A 26,455-nucleotide genomic window follows, 5' to 3' on the forward strand; every position below is an offset into this window, starting at 1 on the left:
CGTCTGTTTTTTTCCTGCTCTCCCTTCCCTTTTGTTTAGCTTTATGTAAACACAACACTTAAGCTGCTGCGTGTACAGTAGTAGAGTTTGAAATAAAATGACATCCCATATAGTGACATCAGAGTAAACTTTTTAATATAATTTTTACAGTCATGACGTTTCACTATTGTTTACCATATGCCTTTGAAGTATTCTTATTTTATTGCCTTTGGGGTTAGTTCCACTTAGCTGGAGCTATGCAATCAAAGATCTATTGAGTTTTCACTGATGGCGAAAACTCTGAGTATAACTGAAGAATGGTTACTGAAAACTAGAAGAGGAGACACCCCAAGGACAAGACAGCTGGGTTTTTCTTTATTTTTCATAACAATATAAATCAAATTAATGAACACAGAGAGCAACAAGAGAAGTCGTGATTGTAATTCAGTACTGAAAAATACATCCATCCTATGCTTATTATGCTGAGACTTGAAAAAAATCCCACGTTGAAGGGAGAGACCAAACCATGAGAGAGAGCCCAACAGATTGAATCTCATTACAACAGAAGTGAACTGTGGTTTTGCACTGAGCTCTGATAAACTACATTATAAATCATATCCGTTTATAATGATCCCATTACCCCTCAAAAAGGTCTGCAGTACAAAAAACAGTGAAGGGTTGAATAAAATTGCTTTGTGAATTCAAATTTTTGTGTACATACGAGTCACATCTGTTGAACATGACACCTGAAACAAACATAAACAGAGAACATTTGCAGGGACATGATGAAATTAACACTGTCTTCTTGTACGTGTTCTTGCAAAGTTTCATTGAGATTGACCCACCAGTTAAGGAGAAAAAAGGATACATACAGACATAAATGCGCTATGATTGTTATAGTAAGATATGTGATGTAGCCACCATGACACCACATTAGCAAAGTAATGCCATGAAGCATTACTGAAAGTTTGCACCATCCCCATCTTTGAATTAAAAGCAAATTTGCCACCATGATTAAATTGGTGTTCTAACCCACTGGGGCCTGGACTCTACAGGGCTTCTGTAACGACCTTGTGGTGTTTCCAGCTCATTCAAGTTCTTTTGGAGCTTTTTTACTCCACTCAGCTGACCATAATGAATTGCACCTTGACATTTATTTGACATGCAGAACATCAGCTACAGTGACCAAGTTTTTAGTCAACAAGATGGGAAAGGGAGAATACACTTTTCATTAAAGAAATAGTTATGTAACAATCTTACAAACAGGATTGGTCCATACATTTTTCATTTAATGCTCCATGCTATCATGATCATGGGTGATCTGTATGCGGTTAATCACAGTTTGGGTGTGCTTTGCAGTGAACAGACCATGCTATGTGAGTGTATTTGCTAATTTAAGTGTGGTTCAACAAAAACCTCTGAAAAAACAAGCCTAATGTTGCAAGGGTTAATGCTCCAGTCTCTTGTCTAATTTCTGGCTCAAGTAAAAAAAACAATAACTTTTTTAATGGCTGCAAAACTGAAGGCTTTAAATAATGGGTGAAGTATTGGCAAATATATACAAGTCTGCCTTTACTTGTTTAGAAATGCCATGCCATAATATGTTCTGACCCTTTATAATCAACCATCACAACATGTACATCTTCTCTTTCAACTGACCAATTGAAAAGCACGCCTGTGTGCATATTTCTTTGCATAGCTGGTACTCTTTTAAAATCACTTTCACTGCTCAAGCATGGAGCTACACCAGCTGCAGCACAGTTTCCATTTGATTTTCAGGGTTAGCCTTCCTAAGTTCTTTACTGTTCACCTGTTTCTGACCGCCTGTTGTTCCTGCTTTCACTCGGGACTGCAGGTCAAACAGAAGCCACAGCAAACCTGCTGAGGAGCTTGTATTACTGTCTGATCTGTGCTGTAAACAGTGCCATTACATGCACTCTTTTCAGCACTTACCATATTTTAGTAGCTAATGCATAGCTTACAACCTTGACCTTCTTGCCTCCTGTTCTTTATCACTACAATTTACATTGTCAGTGGGTAAAATGCTGCAATCATAATTTACCAGAGTACAGGAAGAATGCCACATGCCCTCCTGCCAGCTCTCTGGTTAACAGTAAAATGGTGGACAGTTTTACTGCAGACTTCCACAATGTGACTTGGCAGGGTTCAGAGCAGGTCAGAATTTACTCTCACAGCTGGCTGCTGGGGGATACAATTATAATATAATATACAATTAGATGCCGACATCTAATGCAGCAAGAGTAAGGACTTCATCAGCTCATTTTTCTGCTGTCAAAACAGAAGAGAAGCTCTGATTAGTGTTGGTTTGTTACTGACATAGCTGGGTACTAATTAAACACGCCAATTTGTAAGAAAAAACATCTTTCAGAAGAAGTACTCTGCTTAACAAATGTCCAGAAAAAAAGACCACTGAACAAATCTATTCATTAGAAGGGGGTGTTTTTCTTTTTGTCATCCGCACTATCAGTGTGGTATGAAAAGGTTAATTTGAAGTTTTGCCCATAGAAAAACTGCCCATGTGAGCCTTTTTCTGAACTACCTCCCACAGCAGTTCAGGAAGGGCCCAGTAACCTGGCTCCAGATCTTCTGACTTCTGAACAACTGCAAACCTCTGGCACCAGAAATGCTTTGGTGCAAAAAATCTCTGGAGGCTAATCTGACACCAAACGCAGCCTTAAAGTCTAAGCTGACACAGTTCTTATTTTTAGGTATATATTCAAACAGGGATAGTTAAAAGCTACTTTTAGCATCAGGACATGAAGAAATTACTGATTAAAAATCTAAATCAGCATATAATTATCTGTTCTGTGCTTCATTAACCTGTGATGATGGGGTTCAAGAAAACTTGCATCTGTGTTATAAACTAGCACAGGCGTGACAAATAGTATTATTATAAATTATTCCGAGGGTACTCAGCTTGTTGAAATACAGAGATTTACCTGCTGACTGACAGTTTAAACCACATTAAGTTTATATATTTCTGTCTCTGTCACTGTGTTATTTGTGATTTGAGTTTGAGTTTCCTTTAATACGATTTACTTTAAGAGGCTTAAAATGACAGATGAGGTCAAAGTTGTGTCAGCAGTTTTCTGCATCTATGACTCTCACAGATGCAGAACATCTCATCTGAATACATAAAGATCAGGAAGTATGTGTATGCAAAGTGTGTGAAAGCCCATTCCTAATGGCTGTTTTTGAGGTTCATGTGCATGCAAACACAAATAATCTGATTATGAAATGATATCCATGAGCCCATAACTGCAGCTCAAGTCAGTCCTCGTGTGACAAGTCGTATCTAATTATAATTTAGGTGCAGATATCAAGTTGTCAGGCGTTGTCATGAATTAAACAAAAGTACAAGGCGGTGCAAAAACACAAAATGCTGGGTGCGTGGGTGGAGGTGGTGAAGACAATGTTACTATAATGGATACAAATACAGAGAAATGCACAAAAAGAGAGAACATCGTGTTCTGTTGCAGACTGAAAAGTACAGAAGAACATCAAAGACAAACAAACATTATTTAAAACTGTCCTAACTGGTTGTAACATAATTTGGCCTCCTCCAGCACGCCTTTTAAAATAAGCCCTTTAATAAGATGGGTACTAAGAAAAAACAATCAGTGAAAAAATTCATCCAACCTCATCACTGATCACCATTAAACTGTACACAAATTCTGTTTATCATCTGACCTTTTAATTATTAAGTGTGCCTATGCCAAAAGGCACACTTATTACTATTGCTCGGATTTATTATTATTATTATTATTATTATTATTATTTTCCTCCCACAGTTTTGACACAAGCTTCATATATGTTATATCATTTTGTGCGGCTGGATCAGGAATGAGTTGCTATGACTTTTGGTGTTTATTACTTCTATAGTTTTTTAAATATGAATATTTTAATGCTAGTTTTTGCCCATTGAAATGAATGGGAAGTAAAAGTGAAACTTATCTTGTTGAAACTTCATTTGTGGTGTGTTGGCTCACTCTAGTGGTATGTCGGGAGTAGTACGGCCTGTCTACCCTTATTTGGATTAACGCAATGACGACACTATCAACGGCGTGCGTCTCTCCGCCCCTCCTCCGGTTTGAAATTGACCTTAGAAGTGACTTCCACGCGTCTCTTCGCCTCCGGTTTGAAATTGACCTTTGAACGTGATTTTCTGAAGTGTTCGGTAAGACAGCGTAAGCTTTGACAAGGTAAGTCCATATCTCTCCCTCTGTTTGAAATTTAGCTTTGAAAGTGATTTTTTATGCCTGTCTGGGCGATTTCTTTGTCTGTCGTGGTCATGTTCGGCACGCTGCTAAAGCTAGCTAGTGGATATTGAGCATAGGTAAGCCTCTCCGGCTTGAAATTGACTTTGAAAGTGATTTTCTGTGTCTTGACGCTGATATCTACAAAATGATTGTGTGGTTAGCACTTGGATGTCACTTTATTCCAGAGGTATCGTTTGTAATTAAAACTTTGAAGAAGCGAAGTGAATTTTTTTTTGTATGTATATCTTGGCGATTGCATTTCACGCCCTTTGTCTCGGTGGTGGCTAGCTAGCGGAGGTTAGGACTTGGATGTCACTTTATTCCAGAGGTATCGTTTGTAATTAAAACTTTTAAGAAGCGAAGTGATTTTTTATTTATTTTTTTTGTATGTGTATCCTGGCGATCACATTTCACGCCCTTTGTCTCGGTGGTGGCTAGCTAGCGGATATTGAGCATAGGTAAGCCTCTCCGGCTTGAAATTGACTTTGAAAGTGATTTTCTGTGTCTGGACGCTGATATCTACAAAATGATGGTGTGGTTAGCACTTGGATGTCACTTTATTCCAGAGGTATCGTTTGTAATTAAAACTTTTAAGAAGCGAAGTGATTTTTTTTGTATGTGTATCTTGGCGATCGCATTTCACGCCCTTTGTCTCGGTGGTGGCTAGCTAGCGGATATTGAGCATAGGTAAGCCTCTCCGGCTTGAAATTGACTTTGAAAGGGATTTTCTGTGTCTTGACGCTGATATCTACAAAATGATGGTGTGGTTAGCACTTGGATGTCACTTTATTCCAGAGGTATCGTTTGTAATTAAAACTTTTAAGAAGCGAAGTGATTTTTTTTTGTATGTGTATCTTGGCGATTGCATTTCACGCCCTTTATCTCGGTGGTGGCTAGCTAGCGGAGGTTAGCACTTGGATGTCACTTTATTCCAGAGGTATCGTTTGTAATTAAAACTTTTAAGAAGCGAAGTGATTTTTTTTTTTTGTATGTGTATCTTGGCGATCGCATTTCACGCCCTTTGTCACGGTGGTGGCTAGCTAGCAGATATTGAGCATAGGTAAGCCTCTCCGGCTTGAAATTGACTTTGAAAGGGATTTTCTGTGTCTGGACGCTGATATCTACAAAATGATGGTGTGGTTAGCACTTGGATGTCACTTTATTCCAGAGGTATCGTTTGTAATTAAAACTTTTAAGTGGCGACTGTCGCCGCATCCGAAACAATAGCTTCGTTGTAGCCGCGTTTCACACCTCTTTTTCTGTTTTTATAAGGCGTTAACTACAGCAGCCTTTAACACCTCAACTCTTGCTTCAGCCAAGGTAAGTGCCCCCCTTATATTTTCTATGTTTTTGTTCAGCTGATATCTAGAAAATAGGTGTGTTTAGCGCTGGATGCCATTTTATTCCAGAGCCGTTGTTTGTAATTAAAACTTAAGATTAGATGGTGCTAATTGTTCTTGTGAGATTTGTTTGCAAAGTTTAAGGTGTTAAGTAGGAGCTGTGACCATCTGGGTCTGCTTGCTGCTGGCATTCTGCCAGAGCCCCAGCAACAAGACCGCCTCCCAGCAACGAGACTGCCTGTCAGCCTTGCAAGGTACCCAATTTTCCAATTACTCTATAACAAAACTGTTGTGGACAACAAGACTGTCTCCTAGGTTTGCAAGCCAATCACTTTGCCAAATGTTCTTGTAAGATTTGTTTGGAAAGTTTAAGGTGTTAAGTAGGAGCTGTGAACATCTGGGTTTGCTTGCTGCTGGCATTCTACCAGCGCCCCAGCAACAACACTGTCTCCACGTTGGTTGAGTGTGGAGTGAGTGCATATGAGAGCATGAGGGTGGGAATGGATGTTTGTGTCTGTGTGTGCCTGTATGTCTGTGTCTATATGTCAGGTTGGGTATCAGACGCCACCTCTCTGGGGACACCTCAGGCCCTCCAAGGTTTGGAGGCCTATCTCCACCCACCACCACTTCCCCTGCCGGTGGCGGACTCCCTCAGGTGTCGGTGTGTTGGTGGTTCTTTGTGTCTGGGGGTGGGCGTCCGGGTACACACCGGCTCACTCCTTGGCGGCCGCTTGTCGGGGCCTGGGGCCTGGGGCTCGCTCGGGCCCCCTTTGGAGGTGGGGTGCCCCCGGCCTCTCGGCCTGGGGCTCGGTCACTCAGGCGCAGCTGGGGGCCGGCGGAGCTCACGGGCGCGTCACTGCAACTCCCCCTGACTTCTGCTCCGCGGCTGCTGGGCGAGCCCTCATCTGGGACTCTCCTCAGCTCTTACTGGAATAGTGGCGCGGCTGCCCCTCTGTTGGTCTTCCATGGTCTCTTGTGTTCTGGGGGCCTCTGGATGTCTAGAGTTTTGATCTCCTCCATACCCGCTTCACATCCTGGAGGACGGGGCTGTGGCCCCCCCACACTCCCTAGCAGATCTTTACATGGAGAAACCTTTGGAATGCAAGCATGCTGATCCACACAGGTATGCACACATGGGTATTCACAGATGCGGACTAAAGCTTTCTTGGCTGCTACCTCAAAGCACACTGTGCGCTGTCTATCTTGCGTGCTGCACAATATCGTTTATTATTTAGTAAATATTGATATCTATGGCTAGCTAGTTTATTGTGATGGTGCTTTGTTTTCTCTATTATTATGTTGCTCTTTGTTGTTTGCTGTCTCCTCTGTTTGTTTTTTTTTGTTTGGTTTTTTTTTTTCTCCATACAGGTGACCCAGGAGTTCTTTTTTTTTCTTTTTTTTCTTTTTTTTCTCTCTCTTCCCCCCCCCCCCCTTTCTCACCGTCTCTTCTCCCCTTTGGTTTTCTTTCTTTCTCTCCCCCTCTTTCTCTCATTCATTCCCCCTGTCCTATTTATTTAAAAAAAAAAAAAAAATGACAAAGGATGAACTGAAGCTCTGCCATCACGTAATGTCGCATACTGCTGTTTCTGATGTCATTTAAAAGAAGAAAAAAAAAAAACAACACTGCCTCCCAGCTTTGCAAGGTAATTACTTTCCCAATTACTGTACACCAAAATGGAGTAATTGTCGTGGTCAACAAATCTGCCTCCCAACTTTCAAGGTAATCACTTTCCCAATTACAATATACAAACTGTAATGGAACTTTACTTAACAAAGCCTTAAGACCGGGTAGTGACACTATCAATATGTCTATTTAAAGAAAAGAGAGATTTTTTTTTTTTTGGTTCTTGTAGTCATCTTGTGTATCAGAGGGTTAAAATAAAAAAATGCTGGTATACATCAGAATTTTTGATTCATTTACTGTTTGTCGATTTACTGCATTGTAAAGTCTTTTGGTTACCAATGCAGCTACCTGGTTATTATGCTTGACTTAAAATGAAAGCTGGGTCTGATCACATGCTTGAAATGCCAACAATTAATATTCTGTTTTTGTATTTAGGCTGCAATTTAGTTGATGTTTGAAGGCCCGCAGCAACCTAAAATAATGTGTTATACTGAAAGAAATTAACTGCTTTGAAAATATGAGGAGCAGAAGGTACAGATATGACCTTCGTTAAAGGTCATTAAAAAAAACAGCACTCAAGCAAATTACAGATATCTGAAGTATTTGTCATTTTTAGTTCCCACCTCTGCTCTCTCTCACTCACTCTCACTGTTCCTGTCACTGTCTTTCTGCCTTTCTCTTTCTGGCATATCTGATGCTGTACTATGATTGACGAGTGATATAATTTGGATTAATTTGCCTGAACATTGCTTAATTATTTTAACATAATTAAAAATGGTAAATGGCCTGTATTTGTATAGCGCTTTACTTAGTCTCCAAGGCTCCCAAAGCACTTTACACTACGTTCAGTCGTTGACACTTAAAAAAATAAAAACACAACATTTTTCTACATTATTGCAGCAACACTTAAATGTATTTTATTGCTCAACCTTGAAACACATATCATAAAATGTTTAACAATAATACGGTATGTGTCACCTTTGTATTTCTTGATCAGCCTTTCCATGACACAAATGAAGACCTACTGACGGAGGAGCTACAGAGCAACACAGTTCAGCCCTTTTGGAGTGTCAGTGCAACTCATTGTCAGAGTGATGAGAGGTACACAGAATTCTCTCGAAATCATCAGTGCACATGTAATGCCCTCACATTCCTGGCCTACCTTAATGAGGAATACCAGTTCAACACAGCCATACTTGATAAGGTCCTTGAACAGGGAGATGCACTCTACTGTTGCATTAAAACAAATCTTCTGCAGGAGATCATCTGACCATGGAGGACCTGCCCAAAGAACTTCATACTGACACAAATGTCTACAGTGTGAAAATCGATGACATAAGTTATGGATATCTGGAAGCAGCAGAGAACAGTCCTCAAAGAACAGAGTGGTGGTTGCCTCTTGCTAGTCGCCTTGTATGTCTGTCAACAGATGTGAACTTTGCTTTGCTCATGGTCTCACCTGAGTGCATTGCGGTTTTCCGTGACAAATCTGGGAGGTATGGATTATTTGATTCACATTCAAGAAGTGCAGCGGGTTTACGTCAGCCAAATGGAACAGCAGTCATGCTCACTTTCACTCATGTGAATGACCTGATCACCCACGTGCATAACCTTTTTCAAAATCAAGGCAAGTATGCACGATATGAGTTTGTGCCTGTTTCTTTCAAAACAGTCAGCACTCACACGGAACCCCCTGGACAGTCAACTCAGGCAACACCAGGAGCTACAGCTACATCATCAACACAAAATGATGAACCACAAATCACGAATCCCACTGCGCAAATACCTGAACCAGAATCAGCCAAAACCCACATGACGATGTTAGACAATACTTTAAACTCACCAGATGACAAAATGGCTAAAACCCCCCGAACAGCAAGAAATGTGAGCAAATTAAATAAACGACAACGTAAGAAAGCTATTCGTCAAGCTCAAACAAGTCAGAGGGAGTATGTAAAAGCTAAAGACAAATCTTCAACTGAAGAAGTGGCAAAGAAGACAAACAAAAGAAGACACGAAAGAGAACGATATGCCTCCTGTCGTGAATTTCGAATGAAAAGATTACAGGCTATGAAAACTCAATATGCTGAAAACTATCATTACCGTAAACAAAGACTGTTATCAGCCAAAAAATATTACGCCAATCCTCATATTCAAGAAAAAGTAAAAGCCTGCAAGGTGAAGAGATACCAAAGTGATCGTCATTTTCAACAAAAAATGAGAGACTACATTATCAGAAGATATACTACGGATCCTGACTTTCAAATCAGACAGAAAAAATATGTGGTTCAGAAGTACAACACGGATACCAGCTTTAAAACCAGACAGAAGCAATATCTGGTCCAAAGGTACAACACGGATACTGACTTTCAAACCAGACAGAAGCAATATCTGGTCCAAAGGTACAACACGGATACTGACTTTCGAAGCAGAATGAAAAAATACATAAGAACAAAATATGCATCTGATCCAAACTACAGGCACAAACAGAGAAAATCAATTTATGACAGGTATCACAATGACTCACAATTCAGACTGCACCATATACAGCGCTGTGCCCAGTACCAGAGACACAAAATGGCTACCACTGCATCTTTTGCCATTTATGAAAAGTTGTGTGCACAGAGAATAAAGAAGAAATACAGACGACTAGTAACACAGTTCCAGCAGGGTCCACAGTCTGAAGCACAGCCCCAGCTTGTAGTGAACAGTGTGATACAAGCAGCCACATTAGCTTTCCGTGAAGCCATTCAGTTAGGACCCACCCATGTCTGTACAGTGTGCCACAGAACTCTGTTTCCTAATCAAGTTAAACACTGCAAAAGATCAAAGTATGTTACTAATAGTAACATTGTTGCCACTTGCTTGACAGGAAAATTTGTCCATGTTTGTGACAGGGAATGCTCAGCTAATTGTACTTTCCCAAAACAAAGAATGGAAGAGTGGATTTGCTACAACTGTGACAACCACCTACAAAGAGGCAAGATGCCATCCGTCGCAGTAGCAAACAATTTAGCACTAGCAACCATTCCAATTGAACTGAGTCGATTAAATGTACTAGAACGACAACTGACTGCTAAAATTCTCCCGTTTGCAAAAATCATTGCATTACCAAAAGGACAGCAAAGAGCCGTACATGGGGCTGTTGTTTGTGTACCATCGGATGTGGAAACCACAGTAAACTGTCTTCCCAGACCTAACAGTGAAGCCCAGCTCCTGCAGGTACAACTGAAGAGACACATCAGATTCAAAGGTTACCAACACTTCTACACTGTAAACATGAAGAATGTGTTAGCAGGATTATCAAAGCTAAAAGAGATGCATTCAGAATACAAAGATGTATCTATTGATGATGAAGCTACTTTTGCTGATCCCACAAGTAATCAGATAATCGAGACGGAACATGACACTGCTGATGCAGATATTCAAGATGCACTGCCCAGAAATTTCGACCAGCAAATTGTACCAGAAAGAAGAACCACTGAGGATACAACAGCTGGACTGCTTGAGCCATGTCATGATGTAAACCAACTAATGGAGCCTGAACAGTCAAATGAAGAGCCCTTACAAGATATGGAGAAAGAAAAGGAAGAACTTCGACCTGGTCTTGTTCTAGACACCTGTATGCAACCACCAGATATAGCACAGGACATTTTATCATATGGTGAAGGAATATTTAGCACTGCACCCGCGCAAGGAAATAGACCTGTTGGCTTCTTCTCTGTTCCTAAACTTGAAGCCATGGCCTTTCCTGTGCAGTTCCCAACTGGACAGAACACATTAGATGAAGCCAGACAAGTTAAACTTTCCCCAAGCATGTATTTTAATACACGGCTGTTCTCTGCAGACACACGGTTTGCAACTGACCAAAGCTACCTATTCTTTGCACAGTTTGTAACAGAAACACACATGGCTTCAAACAGCATGTCCATCCAATTGCGCAAAGGAAAGGCAATCACCAAGGATGGGCGTAAAATTTCTAACAGAATGCTTCAAAATAAAGACGAAGTGGAGAAACTGATAAATAACAAAGACGCAACACGCTTCATGAAACCTCTGAGAGGTACTCCAGCCTATTGGGAGAAGGCACTGAAAGACCTACATGCTATGGTCAGACAGTTAGGAAAGCCAACTTTTTTCCTGACATTTTCAGCTGCTGAAATGAGATGGCCTGAGGTTGTTGAGGTCATAAAAACTCAACAAGGTGAACAGGTGGATTTTTCACAACTTGACTGGAACACAAAGTGTGAAATTCTCCGAAGCAACCCTGTGACTGTGATGCGATTGTTTGAAAAAAGAGTCGATGCACTAATGACAACACTGATCCTGTCCCCAGCACAGCCCATCGGTGAAGTAGAAGATTACTTTTATCGAGTGGAGTTTCAGGCCAGAGGTAGCCCTCATATCCATTTACTGGTTTGGGTCAAAGATGCACCTGAATTTGGAAGCGACCTTGAAGACCACGTGTACAAATTTATTGACAAGTACATAACATGTAAGATGCCTGACCAAAATGCCGATCCTGAACTTCACAAAATTGTGTCCGAGGTTCAAGTCCACAGCAGAAATCACTCCAGATCCTGTAAAAAAGGTAATGTGTCATGTAGGTTTGGGTTCCCCAAACTACCCGTAGACCAAACAATGATCACTTTCCCAAGCCCAGATGATGATGATGATGATCACAATGATAAGCAGCATAGCACAAGTAAGGAGAAAGGCACAAATGAAAAGCAAAAGAACAGACGAATGGCTCTCGCAAAAAAAATGAAAGAGGCCAAAGAAAAACTCCAGCCATTGAGAGATTTGCTCTGCGACCCAAATTCCTCGTTTGAAGACTTGTCTGAGCTGCTTCACAAATGCAAATTAACTTATGAACAATACTTGGATTGTGTCTTCAATTTAAGCAATGGTCATGTCATCCTCTTAAAGCGTGAACCTAATGACTGCTGGGTGAATGCATACAATGCAGATCTGCTGAGGGCCTGGAATGCCAACATGGACATCCAATATGTCATTGATGACTACAGCTGCCTGATGTACATGATGTCTTATGTCTCTAAACCCGAATTTGAGATGACACAATTTCTTAATGGCGTCATCCAGGAAGTAAAAAAGTCCAATGTCAATGAAAGAGATGAAATGAAACAGATAATGCAGGCATATGCTAAACACAGAGAAGTCAGTGCCCAAGAATCCGTGGCAAGGACATGCAGCCTGCCACTAAAAAAGTGTTCACGCAGTGTGGTCTTCATATAGACTGATGATGATGCCCTGAAAATGAGTCTCCCGATGAGCAGGTTGCAGAGCATGGCACCAGATGATGAAAATGTGTGGATGTCCGGATTGCCAGAAAAATATGCAAACAGACCTAGAACACCTGACTTTGAAAGAATGTGTTTGGGTGAATTTGCTTCAGAGTACAGGATTCTCTACGGCCGTCAAACAGAGTCCAAAAATGCCATCCCCTTTTGAATAACATGGGTTATATTCAAAAAAGAACAAGAGGGAAACCTGCAATAATCAGATATCCTCGGTTCTCAGAAAAGAAACAACCAGAAAAGTTTTATAGCAGACTACTAAAACTTTATTATCCACATCGATCAAATGATGACCTTAAAAACACAGAATACCCCACATCCGAGCAGTTCTACAAAAGTGGACGAAAACATGGTTTTGCAGTACGGCCAATTGTTACCTTTAACAAAAAGCGTTATGAAGGCCATGGCAAAACAATGGAAAGGGCACTGGAACAGATTGAACAACAAGGCCCACTTATCAATGCATGGAACACCTTTGCACCTGAGGTTGAAGTAGATCGTTTAGAGTGTGTGGCCCAACGACAATCCAGACATGACACTGACGAAAATGAAATGGACATTGTTCCTGACTACCAAGTCAGTGGTAGCAGCAGTGGAACCATGCCAGCAATCGTAGCACCAAAGCTAAGCCCAGACTTTGTCAGAAAAATGTACCAAAGTCTGAATGAAACCCAAGCATCCATATTCTACGCAGTGCATGAGTGGTGTTTCAAACTTGTGTGGGGTCACTGTCCTGAGCAGTTCTTTTATTTTGTCTCTGGAGGAGCTGGCTGTGGAAAATCACGTTATCAAGTGCATATATGAGGAGGCAACAAAGATTTTGCACCAACTCCCCAGATTCCGAGACCAAGCAGACATGTCCTACCCTGCAGTACTGCTGACTGCATTTACTGGCACTGCAGCTTTTAACATATCTGGGAAAACACTGCACTCTCTGCTAAAGCTGCCAAGATCTTTAAAACTGCCTTATCAGGGACTGGGGAATGCACTGGATGAAGTGAGAGCTTCACTTTCAAATGCAGAGATTCTGATCATTGATGAGATATCTATGGTTTCTAAAGACCTTTTTGCCTACATCCACTGGAGACTTCAGCAGATCAAAGGAAACAAGAAACCTTTTGGTGGGATGTCTATCCTTGCAGTAGGAGACTTTTACCAGCTTCTACCCCTTGGAAAAGCCAAACCACTCTGTGTGTACGAGGACAATGTCCTTGATCTCTGGAAAGACTATTTCCACATGGTCAACCTGACAGAAATCATGTGACAGAAAGATGATCATTCTTTTGCTGAAGTTCTGAACAGGATAAGTGTACTGTTGCACCCAATGTGACCCAGTGTCCTATATTGAGATTCACAGCCAGCTAAACTCTCTCTTGCATCACTTCCTCCAAGGAACAGGCACGTGTTGTATTTGGACAGGATTTAATGCAAAAAAGTGTGAAACTGAAATGATACAGAATACAGAAATGTCACATAAACATTAGCTTGGGTTGAACTTAAGTGGACGTATAAAACACATCAAAAGTTTCCAAATCACTTCAATAATGTCATATACCCTCTCTTAAAGGTAAACACAATTAAGAAACTTACTCATATTGCCACTCAAAGGGATTTAACGGAGTGGATGGCTTTGGATCGGAGGAAAACACACCATGTCTTGCTTCACTCATGAGCAAACACTTCCTATCACACTTCTTTTAGTGACTAATTGGCTCAACATAGCAAACTGTGCAAACCTGCGCCCCCTATAGGCCTGGAGAAATAACATACAAACAGTTCCAGTACACTCCCCGCCTGGCATTATTTTAAGATTGCCACTAGACCCTATTTACACATGAGACCAATCTCTCAGAAGAAGGATACAGTCCGAAATGGGTCTACAGAATGTCTTTGCAATCTTGTCGCGTGTCACCTTCACTTCCATCTTTCTGACAACTCCATCTCTGCTTGGAAGTGTCTTCACGATGACACCCATAGGCCACTCATTTCTTTTTAGTTGCTTGTCCTTCAGAAGAACAACGTCTCCTTCCTTCAAGTTTGGTTTGCTGCGCTGCCATTTCTGACGACCTTGGAGCATGTGGAGGTACTCCCTCTGCCACCTGGCCCAGAATGTGTCGGCAAGGGCTTGAACTCTCTTCCACTGCCGTGTATATATGTCGGCCTTGGTGAATTCCCCAGGTGGAGTTGGAATCGGATCGAACTTCTGGGTGAGCAGAGCTGAGGGGGTCAGGATTAAGGGAGCGTCTGGATCCGAGGAAACGGGTACAAGTGGCCTTGCGTTGATAATAGCCGTGACTTCCGCCATTAACGTTGTCAGGACCTCGTGAGTTAGAGTAGGGTTTCCTGCTTGTAGGAGCATTGAGTCCAGGATGCGTCGTGAGATGCCTATCATACGCTCCCAGGCGCCACCCATGTGAGATGAGTGAGGAGCATTAAACACCCAGGAACACCTCTGCTTGCGTAGGTAGTCATCCACACTTGTATCACCAGGTTTTGGGGAATGCAACTTTAGGTCCTTGGAGGCACCAATGAAATTGGTTCCGCAATCTGACCTCAACTGTTTGGCAGGGCCTCTGATCGCAAAGAACCTGCGAAGAGCATTGATGAAACTGGAAGAGCTGAGAGTTTCAATCACTTCAATATGAACAGCCCGTGTAGACATGCAAGTGAACAAGACTGCCCATCTCTTACTGTTTGCATGACCACCTTTGGTGCGGCGTGTTGAAACCTCCCACGGTCCAAATACATCGAGGCCAACATAAGAGAATGGGGGGTCCGTCTGAAGGCGTTCGGCAGGTAAGTTAGACATGATTTGCTGCTCTGTTCTACCTCGAAGCTTTCTGCAGGTGACACATTTGTGGATTACACTGCTGATAGACCTCTTAGAACCAACTACCCATAAGCCACTTGCTCTCACAGCCCCCTCAGTGAAGTGTCTTCCTTGGTGCTGGGTGGCTTCATGGTGATGTCGAATGAGCAGTGTTGCAATGTGATGCTTCCCTGGTATCAGAAGAGGGTTAGCCTGATGACTCGGCAAGCCAGACTCTGCAAGTCGACCTCCTACTCGCAATAAGTTTTTGCCATCGACGATGGGATGAAGTTTGTGAAGAGCACTGTTGCGAGGTAAGTCTCGTTTCGCCATGATGCATTTTATTTCTTCCGCATAGGCTTCACGCTGGACACACCTGATGATTGTGTGCTCTGCTTCATATAACGCTTCATCTGTGAGACTAACCTTACAAAGATGCCAGCCGCTACAGGCACCACCATCTTTAGACTTGAAACTGTGGGAGATGTGGCGAAGGTAGGCCACCGCTTGGACAAGGGAAGTCCATTTTGAGAATCTTTCAAAGCGTGATGAACCCAAGGCACCTGGAGCAGTTGTGGTCACAAGCACATTGACGTTACGTCGAATTTCAATGTCTGACTCTGGATCGACGAGTTCAAATGGACCCTTTTCTGGGGAGAGAGTCTCGTGATTGAGAAGAAATGCTGGGCCGTACAACCATGAAGTACCAGAGAGTTTGTCTGCTGGTACAGACCGAGAGCCATGATCGGCAGGATTGTGCTCTGATGGGACGTATCTCCATTGATCTGGTAGGGAAGACTGCTTGATTCTCTGTACACGATTGTTCACATATACATGGAATCTTCTGTTTTGATTGTTAATGTATCCTAACACCACTTTACTGTCAGTGTAGAATGTTGTCTTGTCAATCTTTACGTTTAGTTCTACTGTGAGAAGCTCTGACATCTCCACAGCAAGCACTGCAGCGCACAGCTCTAATCGAGGAATGGTCGGTTCTGGTACAGGAGCTAGTTTGGCCTTACCCATAACGAATCCGACCTCACTGTGCCTATCTTCATGTGTGACCTTCAGGTAAGCTACCGCAGCGATGGCTTTCACTGAAGCGTCTGAGAAAACACAAAGTTCGATGAATGTGGCTTGTGAGATGGAGAACGTGACGTAGGGGCGGGGAATGTGCAGGTTTGTGAGACTTCGTAGCGAGTCATGCCACCTTCTCCAGCCGTCGTACATGTCTTGGGGTAAGGAACTGTCCCACTCAAGGTTGCCGCTGGAGAGCTCTCTGAGAAGAAGTCTGCCTTTGATGGTTACAGGTGCAAGCAAACCAAGAGGGTCAAACAAGCTGTTCACTGTTGAGAGTACGCCCCGGCGAGTGAAGGGTTTTTGCTCTTGTGGAACGTGGAATGTGAACGTGTCTGTTGTGGGGTTCCAACTTACCCCCAAGCTGCGCTGGACTGGAAGCTCATCTGTTGTTAAATCGAGATTTTTGATATCTTTGGCCCTATCCTCAGGGGGGAATGCACTCACCACTTCCACTTTATTGGAAGCAATCTTGTGGAGACGTAGATTTGAGAGGGCAAGCATTTTCTGAGTTCTCTGTAGGACATCAACAGCCTCAGCTGCAGTTGGGAAAGACTTTAATGCGTCATCGACATAGAAGTTGTGCTCTACGAAGTCTCGGGCATCAGTTCCATACTCGCTTTCTGCTTCCCTTGCTGCCAGTCTCAGCCCGTAAATTGCCACTGCAGGGGAAGGACTGTTACCAAAGACATGCACCCTCATTCTGTAGTCTACTACGTCTTTGCCAAGGTCGTTGTCTTTGTACCAAAGAAAGCGAAGGTAGTCTCTGTGGTCTTCTTGGACCACAAAGCAGTAGAACATTTGTTCAATGTCAGCTGTGACTGCGACTGGTTCTTTCCTGAAGCGAAGCAGCACACCCAAAAGTGTGTTGTTCAGGTCCGGGCCAGAAAGCAGCACCTCATTGAGGCACACTCCATCAAACTGTGCACTCGAATCAAACACAACGCGTATCTTCCCTGGCTTTTGGGGATGGTACACACCAAAAATGGGGAGATACCAGTTCTCTTTGTCTCTATTGGGAGGTGGTGCGAGCTCTGCATGTTGGTTATCTAGCATTTTCTGCATGAATTCCACAAAATGTGTTTTCATTTCTGGTTTCTTGTCGAGCGTACGTCGTAACGACATCAGCCGTTGGTAGGCGTAGGACCGGTTATCCGGGAGTTTGCGTCTGGGGGTTCGGAACGGGAGTGGTGCAACCCAGCTGTTTGTATTGTCCTTGAAGAAGCCTGCCATCTTTTTCAAAAAGATTACATCTTCAGCTGAATGAGCAAGGTGGTTGTCGTTGCTGGTGTGACAAAACACAGAGTCTCCCAAATTCTCAGCCGTGGGCTTTTGGTGTGAGAGAGCAGATGGCGGTTGACTGGAGATGGCTTTGGTTTGGCTCAGACTGAAGTCCTCCTTTACACTAAGGTGACTGTCGCAGGGAGTGAGATAGCTTGGGCGCCCATTGTCCAATACATAGGTTTTCAGAACATTCACTTTACTTGGCTTGTGGGCATTACCAAGACACACATCGCCAATGATAACCCAGCCCAGGTCAAGCTTCTGTGCAAATGGGTCATTATCTCTGCCATTGATTTGCTCCCTCACTTTGTGAACTCTCAGAAGGTTGCGTCCTATCAGCAACGGAATGTCTGCACTTGGGTCGAGAGGTGGTATTTGAGCAGCTATTGCTTTCAGGTGCGGGTGGTGTAAAGCAGCTTCTGCAGTTGGCACCTCTTCCCTGTTGTTGGGGATGGCATTGCACTCAATGAGCGCGGGGAGAGGGAAACTCATTTTTCCATCTAATGACTCAACCATGTAGCCACATGCTCTTCTACCAGTCGTGTGTGTTATACCACTACAAGTTTTCAGCATGTATGGTTCAGGTGTGGTTTGTATGTTAAATATGTCAAAAAACTCTGTCTTTGCAAGTGACTGGTTACTTTGATCGTCAATTATTGCATACATCCTTCTGGCGTTGTCTCGCTGACCCTTGGGATAGACTTGCACTAAGCAAACCTTAGAACAGGATCTCCCTGTGATTTTATTTCCACATACCTCTGTGCATGTGGCAGTAACATCCGGGTCTTGTGGATTTGCTTGCTCCCCGCCGTGCACTTCAGGAGATGAAGGAGGTCTGAGCATTTGCAGTGTTGGGGCAGGATGAAGAGCTGCCAGGTGTTTCTCACTATTGCACTCTTCACACTTAATCATGACTGTACAGTCTTTGGCTTGGTGGCCGGTGGAAGCAAGGCAGCGGTAACAAATGCTATTGTCTCTGAGGAACCTCTTCCTCTGCTCAAGCAGCATAGCTCTAAAGCCCCTGCATCTTTTGAGTGGGTGGGGTTTGTGATGTATGGGGCACTGTCTTTCAATGTCTTCGTCTGCTTTTTTTACCTTTGATCCCTCTGATGATATGTCCATCTTGTGCACTGTAACCGATGACCTTTGGTTGTGGTTACTTAACGGTTTTTCTTTTCTGTAGCTGGACATGTGGTTGGCATAGGAAAGAGTCGTGTTGAAAGGTGTGGTAAAGCTTGGATCATTCCTTGCTTTTGCTTGACGTTTCACAAATTCGACAAAGAATGAGAATGGTGGGAAGCTAACATTGTGGTCTTCTTTAAACTTTGACCCTACCATTGTCCACTTCTCTTGAAGATGGAAGGGCAGCTTCTCCACAATTGGATGTACTCCCCTAGCTGTGTCGAGGTAACTTAAACCAGGCAAATAACCATCTAGCTTTGCAGCTTGGAGTTCACACAGCAGATCTGATAGGTCGCGAAGCTTGTGTGGTTCTTTACTGGAGAGCTTTGGAAAGTCTCGTATTCGGGCAAACAGGGAGTTTTCTATTGCTTCTGGTGAGCCGTAACATTCCTCTAGTCTCAACCATATCATGTTCAGACCGGCAGGTGGATGCTTTATGTTGACTGCTTTTAATCTCTTGGCGTGTTCAGAAGACTCTGGGCCTAACCACTTAATGAGTAGGTTGATTTCTTCAGTGGCTGTTAGACCAAGGTCCCTAACAGTGCTCTGGAATGTGGCTTTCCAACTAAGGTAATTTTCTGGCTTGTCGTCAAATTTAGACAGCCCTCCAGTTATTAGCTGACTCTTGGCTAAGAATCTGGCGAGGTCGCTTGCTATGGTGTCTGCATTATCATTTGAGCTTAATCCGTGCTGCAGTTGTAATGCATCGTGGAGAGTCTGTGGACTTACATCTCTTTGTAGTCGTCTCTCTGCCCCATCTTGTGGCATGAATGAGTACTGCACTGGCTCTTGTTTGGGACAAAGAGGTGTGTACATTACTGGTTGTTTGGATTGTTCATTCTGATATTTACTGTCATCATGGTGAGATGTAATGTCTGGAACCAGGTCAGTGTGGCTGTGTTTATTTATGTATTCACTCACTTTTTGCTCTGGGGTTACTTGTAGGGGTGACAATGGCCACTCTTCCCCTGATTCAGCTTTGTCAAATTGAGCTGCTGCTGACTCCATTACCTCTGCTTTAGCCAAGGCTGCATCTGCTTCCTTTTGGAGGTTGATTACATCCAGAGTTGCTTCTAGACGGGCCTTTTCTACTTTAATGTTCATCTCCTTTTCAGCGTAAGCTAATCTGGCTTTTGCTGCTTGAGCTTCTGCTTGTGCCCGCGCTGCTGCCATACTGGCTCGGGTTGATGCTGACGACCTGCTTGAACATGCTGCAGATGATCTAACAGTCAGTTTTCCTGAAGACTTTGAGGACCTTCTTGAGCGAGTGGACCTTGCTTCCTCGTCGTTTTGACCTTCAGCCTCTGATTTCTCCATGTTAGAGTAGAACTGTCACTGGACGTCCCTCGCAGAGCGCTATGATTTCACTGTACTGTTGCACCCAATGTGACCCAGTGTCCTATATTGAGATTCACAGCCAGCTAAACTCTCTCTTGCATCACTTCCTCCAAGGAACAGGCACGTGTTGTATTTGGACAGGATTTAATGCAAAAAAGTGTGAAACTGAAATGATACAGAATACAGAAATGTCACATAAACATTAGCTTGGGTTGAACTTAAGTGGACGTATAAAACACATCAAAAGTTTCCAAATCACTTCAATAATGTCATATACCCTCTCTTAAAGGTAAACACAATTAAGAAACTTACTCATATTGCCACTCAAAGGGATTTAACGGAGTGGATGGCTTTGGATCGGAGGAAAACACACCATGTCTTGCTTCACTCATGAGCAAACACTTCCTATCACACTTCTTTTAGTGACTAATTGGCTCAACATAGCAAACTGTGCAAACCTGCGCCCCCTATAGGCCTGGAGAAATAACATACAAACAGTTCCAGTACAATAAGAGTGAAGCAAAAAACAGACTCTCTTGAAGCCGATGACAAAGCCTTGCTCACACAGGCTATCCATGACATAAAAGACTGTCCATCTAATGTATTACACATTTATGCTACAAACAAAGAGGTCGACAAACACAATTCAGCAACTGTAACTGCTCTTCATTCTGATATCATAAATATTCAGGCAGAAGACTACAGAAAAGACCCACGAACGGGTGAGATGGTCCTCCTGGCAGAAATGATGAAAGGCAACAAAGGAGATTTACCTGATAACATACAAGCTGCACCTGGAGTGCGTGTTATGATTATCAGAAATTTGGATGTTGAAGATGGGCTTGTTAATGGGACATTTGGAACAATCACGAACATTGTGACAGCCACACAGGATGGACCAAAAACTGTGAATCTCATTGGACTCACGCTGGACAATGAAAATTCTGGGCAAAAACTTCGCAGAAAAATACAAGGATCCTCAGACAATCTTGTGTATATTGAGAAATGTGAAGAATGCACAAGTAAAAAAGGAGTGGTTCGCAGGCAATTTCCAATGAAGTTGGCCTTTGCATGTACAGCTCCCAAAGTACAAGGCATGACAATGGAATCAGCAGTAGTATGCTTGAAGCGTGTTTTTGAACCTGGAATGGCCTATGTTGCACTCAGCCACACAACCTCACTTAAAGGACTGTACATCACAGACTTTGATGAAAAGAAAATCTATGCTGATCCTGCCATCACAGATGCACTCAAAAATATGAGACATGCATCATTTGAGAATGCAAGACCACTGTTGCAATTCTTAAAATCAGTAGATCCCACAGTCCCCACGTTGACAATTATCCATCATAATGCACAAGGTCTCCCAACTCACATGGAGGACATGAGATGCCACCATGAACTCAGCCTTGCTGATGTTTTATGTATAACAGAAACACACTTGTCTGGATCATCGGTTTCTCCCCGCTTCCAGCTGGAACAATACAACATGGCCACACGCAACAGACACGTCTCTTACACAAATCATACAGACATGGCAAAGGTAAATGGCGGTGGAGTTGCAATTTACTACAACACAATTCTTACAGCAGAGTCCCGAAAATACCTGCAAAATGTGACTGACCTTGAATTTGTTGTTGTCAAATTCAAAGCCAGTCACAGCTTTGATAGCAACTGTATACAGGCCACCAAATTACAGCCATGTGAGGTTTTTACCACAAATGCAATGTCTTTTGGACTCGTTGGAAATGATGAATCACCAACCAATTATTGTTTGTGGAGACTTCAATGAGGACCTTATGAGCAGAGGAAAAAAACCCATCCAAGAACTGTTGCAGTCAAGAGGATATGCACAACTGATTACTGCTGCAACTACCGAAAAACACATTGATTGATCACATTTACATATCACAGCCATACGCCTGCCTCCAATCAGGTGTTCTGAATACATATCACAGTTATCATAACCCCATTTATTGTGTTATTCACTAACACAAAATGACTGCAAGGGTATGAGGGATATGGACTTGCCAAGTGTCACTCCCTATTGGCCTACTCTCGCCTAGAAGTCATACAGATGGACCTAAATATGGATATCAGCATCTACAACAAGAAGTACAGGTGAGTCCTCTTGTAACATTCTTTAATGTACTACTATTTTATTAATTCCTATACACTCTGAACCGAATTTGTTGAAAAATAAAGTCAATCATGTTCTCTTATACGCAGACACAACAGAACACCAGCCTCTACGTGGTGCGAAGCCTACTGCAACAAAAACGTGATCTTCATGTCTTTGCGACTGAGCACACTCTACCAGCAACACTGACAGCTCACCAGTGGGAGCTCATAGATAAGACTGCTGGTGTGCTGTCATCCATTGAAGAGCTGACCAGAAACGTGAACAGAAAAACTGCAACTGCACCTGATGGGATCCCTGCCATAACAGATAATTGTATTTTTGTTTCTTTCTTTATATTGTACCATTTGATATTGATATTGTTTGAAATAAACTATAATCTCATTCATCCATTAAGTCATCCATTCATTCATAACTCCTCAGATGTGTTCTGTCCAGTGAAGGCAGTGGAGAAGCCCTACACTGATGTTGAAACTGTGCCACTCTTCTAGAAACCAGCTACAAGGATGGGCAGGTATAGTGAAATTAAAATGCACCTTTTGTTCAACAGGTTTACATACAGTCAAGTGATCAAAAGACACCAGTATTAAGCCAATTTGTTTTTTTACTTTTTAATTTAGTTTTGGGTAATTTAGTTCTAAAGTTACATTTGTTTTTGCAATTATTTATTAGAACTTCATGACTTGCCAGTTCACTAACTGAAGACCTGCGCTTTGTGATGTCTCGTTTTATTGTTTTAAATTGTGTTTTGCTTTTATCTGTTTCTAGCTGTTTTCGCAAAGTCAGCCAACCTCTTGCTTCCAAATGACCCTTATCCAGAAGTATCCGTGAGTGCCTCATCAGCAGAAACTAAAGTGGAGACCTACCTCTCAGAGAAAAACGCACACATAAGAAAAGCGACCCACTTCAGTACTGGAAAGAACATCCTAATCTGTCTCCCTCTATGGCTGCTGTTGCGATCCCAGTGTGCCCCCTGTAGCTCTGTGGACAGTTTTTGATTTGATTACATCTCACCCCAACCGGTCACGGCAGATGACTGCCCCTCCCTGAGCCTGGTTCTGCCGGAGGTTTCTTCCTGTCAAAAGGGAGTTTTTCCTTCCCACTGTCGCCAAAGTGCTTGCTCATAGGGGGTCATATGATTGTTGGGTTTATCTATATATATTAATGCTTGTATGCTTTTCATTTATACTTTTGCCTTACTCTTCGGTTCATAATATAAAGTTACTTGAATGGTTTCCTTTTTCCTTATTTTATATTGCTTTGGTGTTTACCACAATCTAAATATCATGTTTAAATGGAATACATTATTGTAAATGGTATTTGTACAAAATATAGTTTGAATACGATAAGACACCTTTATTAGTCCCACAAGGGGAAATTTCATAATTTGCATAATTTTCCCTTTTCACATTAAAATACCTTTGAAATACAAATTGAATACCACTTAATGGACTTTTTTTCTACCAAGAAAACTTACTTTGGTTTACAATCTGTTAAACTGTTCACTTTAAACGACTCAAAACTGTAAAATCTAAATTGTAACTTCTCTTGAACACCTCAGACTTAAACATAATTTCTTTTATAGCTATTAACTTCTTTTGTAATGGTGTAACTGGAGCATCTTTCTCTCATCTCTGTATGCTGCACTGCATATAGCAGAGATCACAATACAGCTTACTTTTCTTTAACTTGAAAATCAGCTGTATTCAATTTCCCTCCCTCTTGTGGTATAAATAGCAAACTATGCTCATGTTGCATATTGCTCCCCCTAGTGTTATAAATGGCAACCTGCACTAATTGCACCACATTAAAGGCAAACTACACTCATTGGCAGTAGCATAGGCACACTTAAAATTTCTTCTGAAATTTTCGGTTTCTATTATTATTATTATTAACCTTTATTTAACCAGGAAGATCCCATTGAGATTAAAAACCTCTTTTTCAAGGGAGACCTGGCCAAGATAGGCAGCAGCAGATGTCTCACAGTTACAGAAATTACTCAAACACAGGCAGCAACAACACACATGCAACAATAAGTGAAAGAATACAAATAAAATAAAAATAAAATTCAATAAAATTCAAATAAAATAAAAAGTCAGTTAAAATGACAATCAATCTAATTGAAACAGTTGCATGTTATGGACTTGGCCTCAAGGATTCGTAGTTTAGATTTAAAATCACTTAATGAAATGAATTCAGTCATTTTCCATTCCTTCTGCAGTTTGTTCCAGGCCGAGGGTGCTAAATGGACAAAAGCTCTTTTACCAAGTTCAGTTCGGGCAAATGGAACAGAAAGCAACAAGTAACCATGCGGACGAAGAGAATACCGACCAGCATGTTTCATTACAAGCAGGGAACATATATAAGAAGGCAGCAACCCAAGTATCGCCTTATATATAAAACTGTATAAATGAGAGTTCCTCCGACTTACCAAAGCAGGCCATCCTACCTGAGAGTATAACTCACAGTGGTGAGTCTGAAATTTACAGTTAGTGATGAACCTCAGAGAAGCATGATACACAGAATCAACCATTCGAAGACATTGAGCAGAAGTATTCATATATAGAATATCACCATAATCCAGCACAGGCAAGAATGTTGCAGCAACAAGCCGCTTCTTTGTATTAAAAGAGAAACACAACTTATTTTGAAAATAAAATCTCAGTTTTAACTTCAGGTTTTTCACAAGATTCTCTACATGTGGTTTGAAGGTAAGCGAGTCATCAATTAAGATTCCCAGATATTTATAGGTGTGAACCAACTCTATTTTATTACCTTCAAGAGTGGTTACTGATGGGATTGTTTGGGCTCGTCTCCTTGATTTAGAAAACAACATGAGCTTTGTTTTGTCTGCGTTGAGAACAAGTTTAAGCTGATGTAATGAGTGCTGGACAGCAGAAAAGGCTTTCTGCAAGGAGTCGATGGCTTGGACAAGAGTTGAACCACAGCTGTAAATAACTGTATCATCAGCATAGAAGTGCAAGTTTGCATCTGGCACATGTAGACTAAGATAGTTTACGTAAATGATAAATAGAAGGGGACCTAATACAGAACCCTGTGGCACTCCGCTGTGCACTGTAACAAAGTCAGAACATAGACCGTCAGATTTAATGCACTGAGTCCTGTTACTGAGGTAGTTTGAGAACCATGCCACTGCTCTCTCAGAGAGTCCTGACTGGAAGAGTCTAAGTTTTAAAATACAATGATCAACAGTGTCAAATGCTTTTGACAAATCAATAAAAAGGGATGCACAGTGTTGTTTTTTTATCAAGTGCAATAGTAATATCATTTACCACTCTAATTGCAGCTGTGATAGTACTGTGATTCTTCCTAAAGCCTGATTGATATTCAGATAAAATGGCATTGATGTGCAAAAACTCCTTTAACTGCTCACACACAAGAGCTTCAAGAACTTTGGCCAGCACAGATAGATTAGATATTGGTCTGTAATTAGTTAACACTGCTGGGTCGCCCCCTTTTAATAGAGGAACAACTAGTTAATAGTTGTAGTATTACAAAAGTCTAGTTAAGTTCTTCCAGCTTTGTGACTTCATTTTTGTAAAGACAAATTGAGCTTGATTCATGTAAGAAGTATTTATTCGGTTGTTCAGGGATGACACGACAAATCCTACTTCCGGGCCTAAAGTAGTCTGCGTTTAATATGGCTTTTGTGTTGTTAACATGTTTAATGTTATGTATTTTCTTCTATTTGATCTCAAAAAGCTCCTAAAACAGTCAGTGATCACTGTTGACCTCTCTCGGCTTTTGTTACCACTAATCATTTATTTAAGCTCAGTTTTTAAAACCTTAGGATGTAACTACAGCCCAGCCCATGCAGCAGTATATGAATGACTAACCTCGTATTGTGGATGGATTATCTCAGTTGTTCTCCTGGCTGAAGTTTGGTCCTTTTACAGCATCCTGCCATCCGATTACATTTCTTCCTGACCACCGAGAACACTCACGTTAACTTTTATCGAGTGGAAAAAAAGTTAGCTTGTTTATATTATGCTAACATAGCTGTGTCGCTAGGTCACGTAGCACATCATTATATACCAGCTAGCCCAACTTCAGTAACCCTACA

At 42.0% G+C, this 26,455-nt stretch overlaps 2 protein-coding genes and 1 long non-coding RNA gene across 5 annotated transcripts in view; 1 reads left to right on the top strand and 2 right to left on the bottom strand.

Moving 5' to 3' along the window:
- klhdc8b (kelch domain containing 8B) overlaps positions 1–26,455 on the bottom strand; it is a 272,795-nt gene that overhangs the window by 11,435 nt on the left and 234,905 nt on the right. The window lies entirely within an intron of this gene.
- On the bottom strand, positions 8,121–18,045 carry LOC309696703 (uncharacterized protein). Its single transcript, XM_082518050.1, has 2 exons — positions 14,132–18,045; positions 8,121–13,984 (listed from the first exon to the last, which is right to left on the bottom strand). The coding sequence occupies exon 1, from the start codon at positions 17,658–17,660 to the stop codon at positions 14,370–14,372; it is 3,291 nt and encodes a 1,096-aa protein (XP_082374176.1). The 5' UTR covers positions 17,661–18,045; the 3' UTR covers positions 8,121–13,984; positions 14,132–14,369.
- LOC309696727 lies at positions 22,269–23,628 on the top strand. Its single transcript, XR_014273635.1, has 4 exons — positions 22,269–22,352; positions 22,461–22,686; positions 22,795–22,885; positions 23,140–23,628. It is a non-coding gene; the product is annotated as an uncharacterized lncRNA (long non-coding RNA).

This window comes from Aulonocara stuartgranti, assembly GCF_965226115.1.
Source record: "Aulonocara stuartgranti genome assembly, chromosome: 20".
Classification (NCBI taxonomy): domain Eukaryota; kingdom Metazoa; phylum Chordata; class Actinopteri; order Cichliformes; family Cichlidae; genus Aulonocara; species Aulonocara stuartgranti.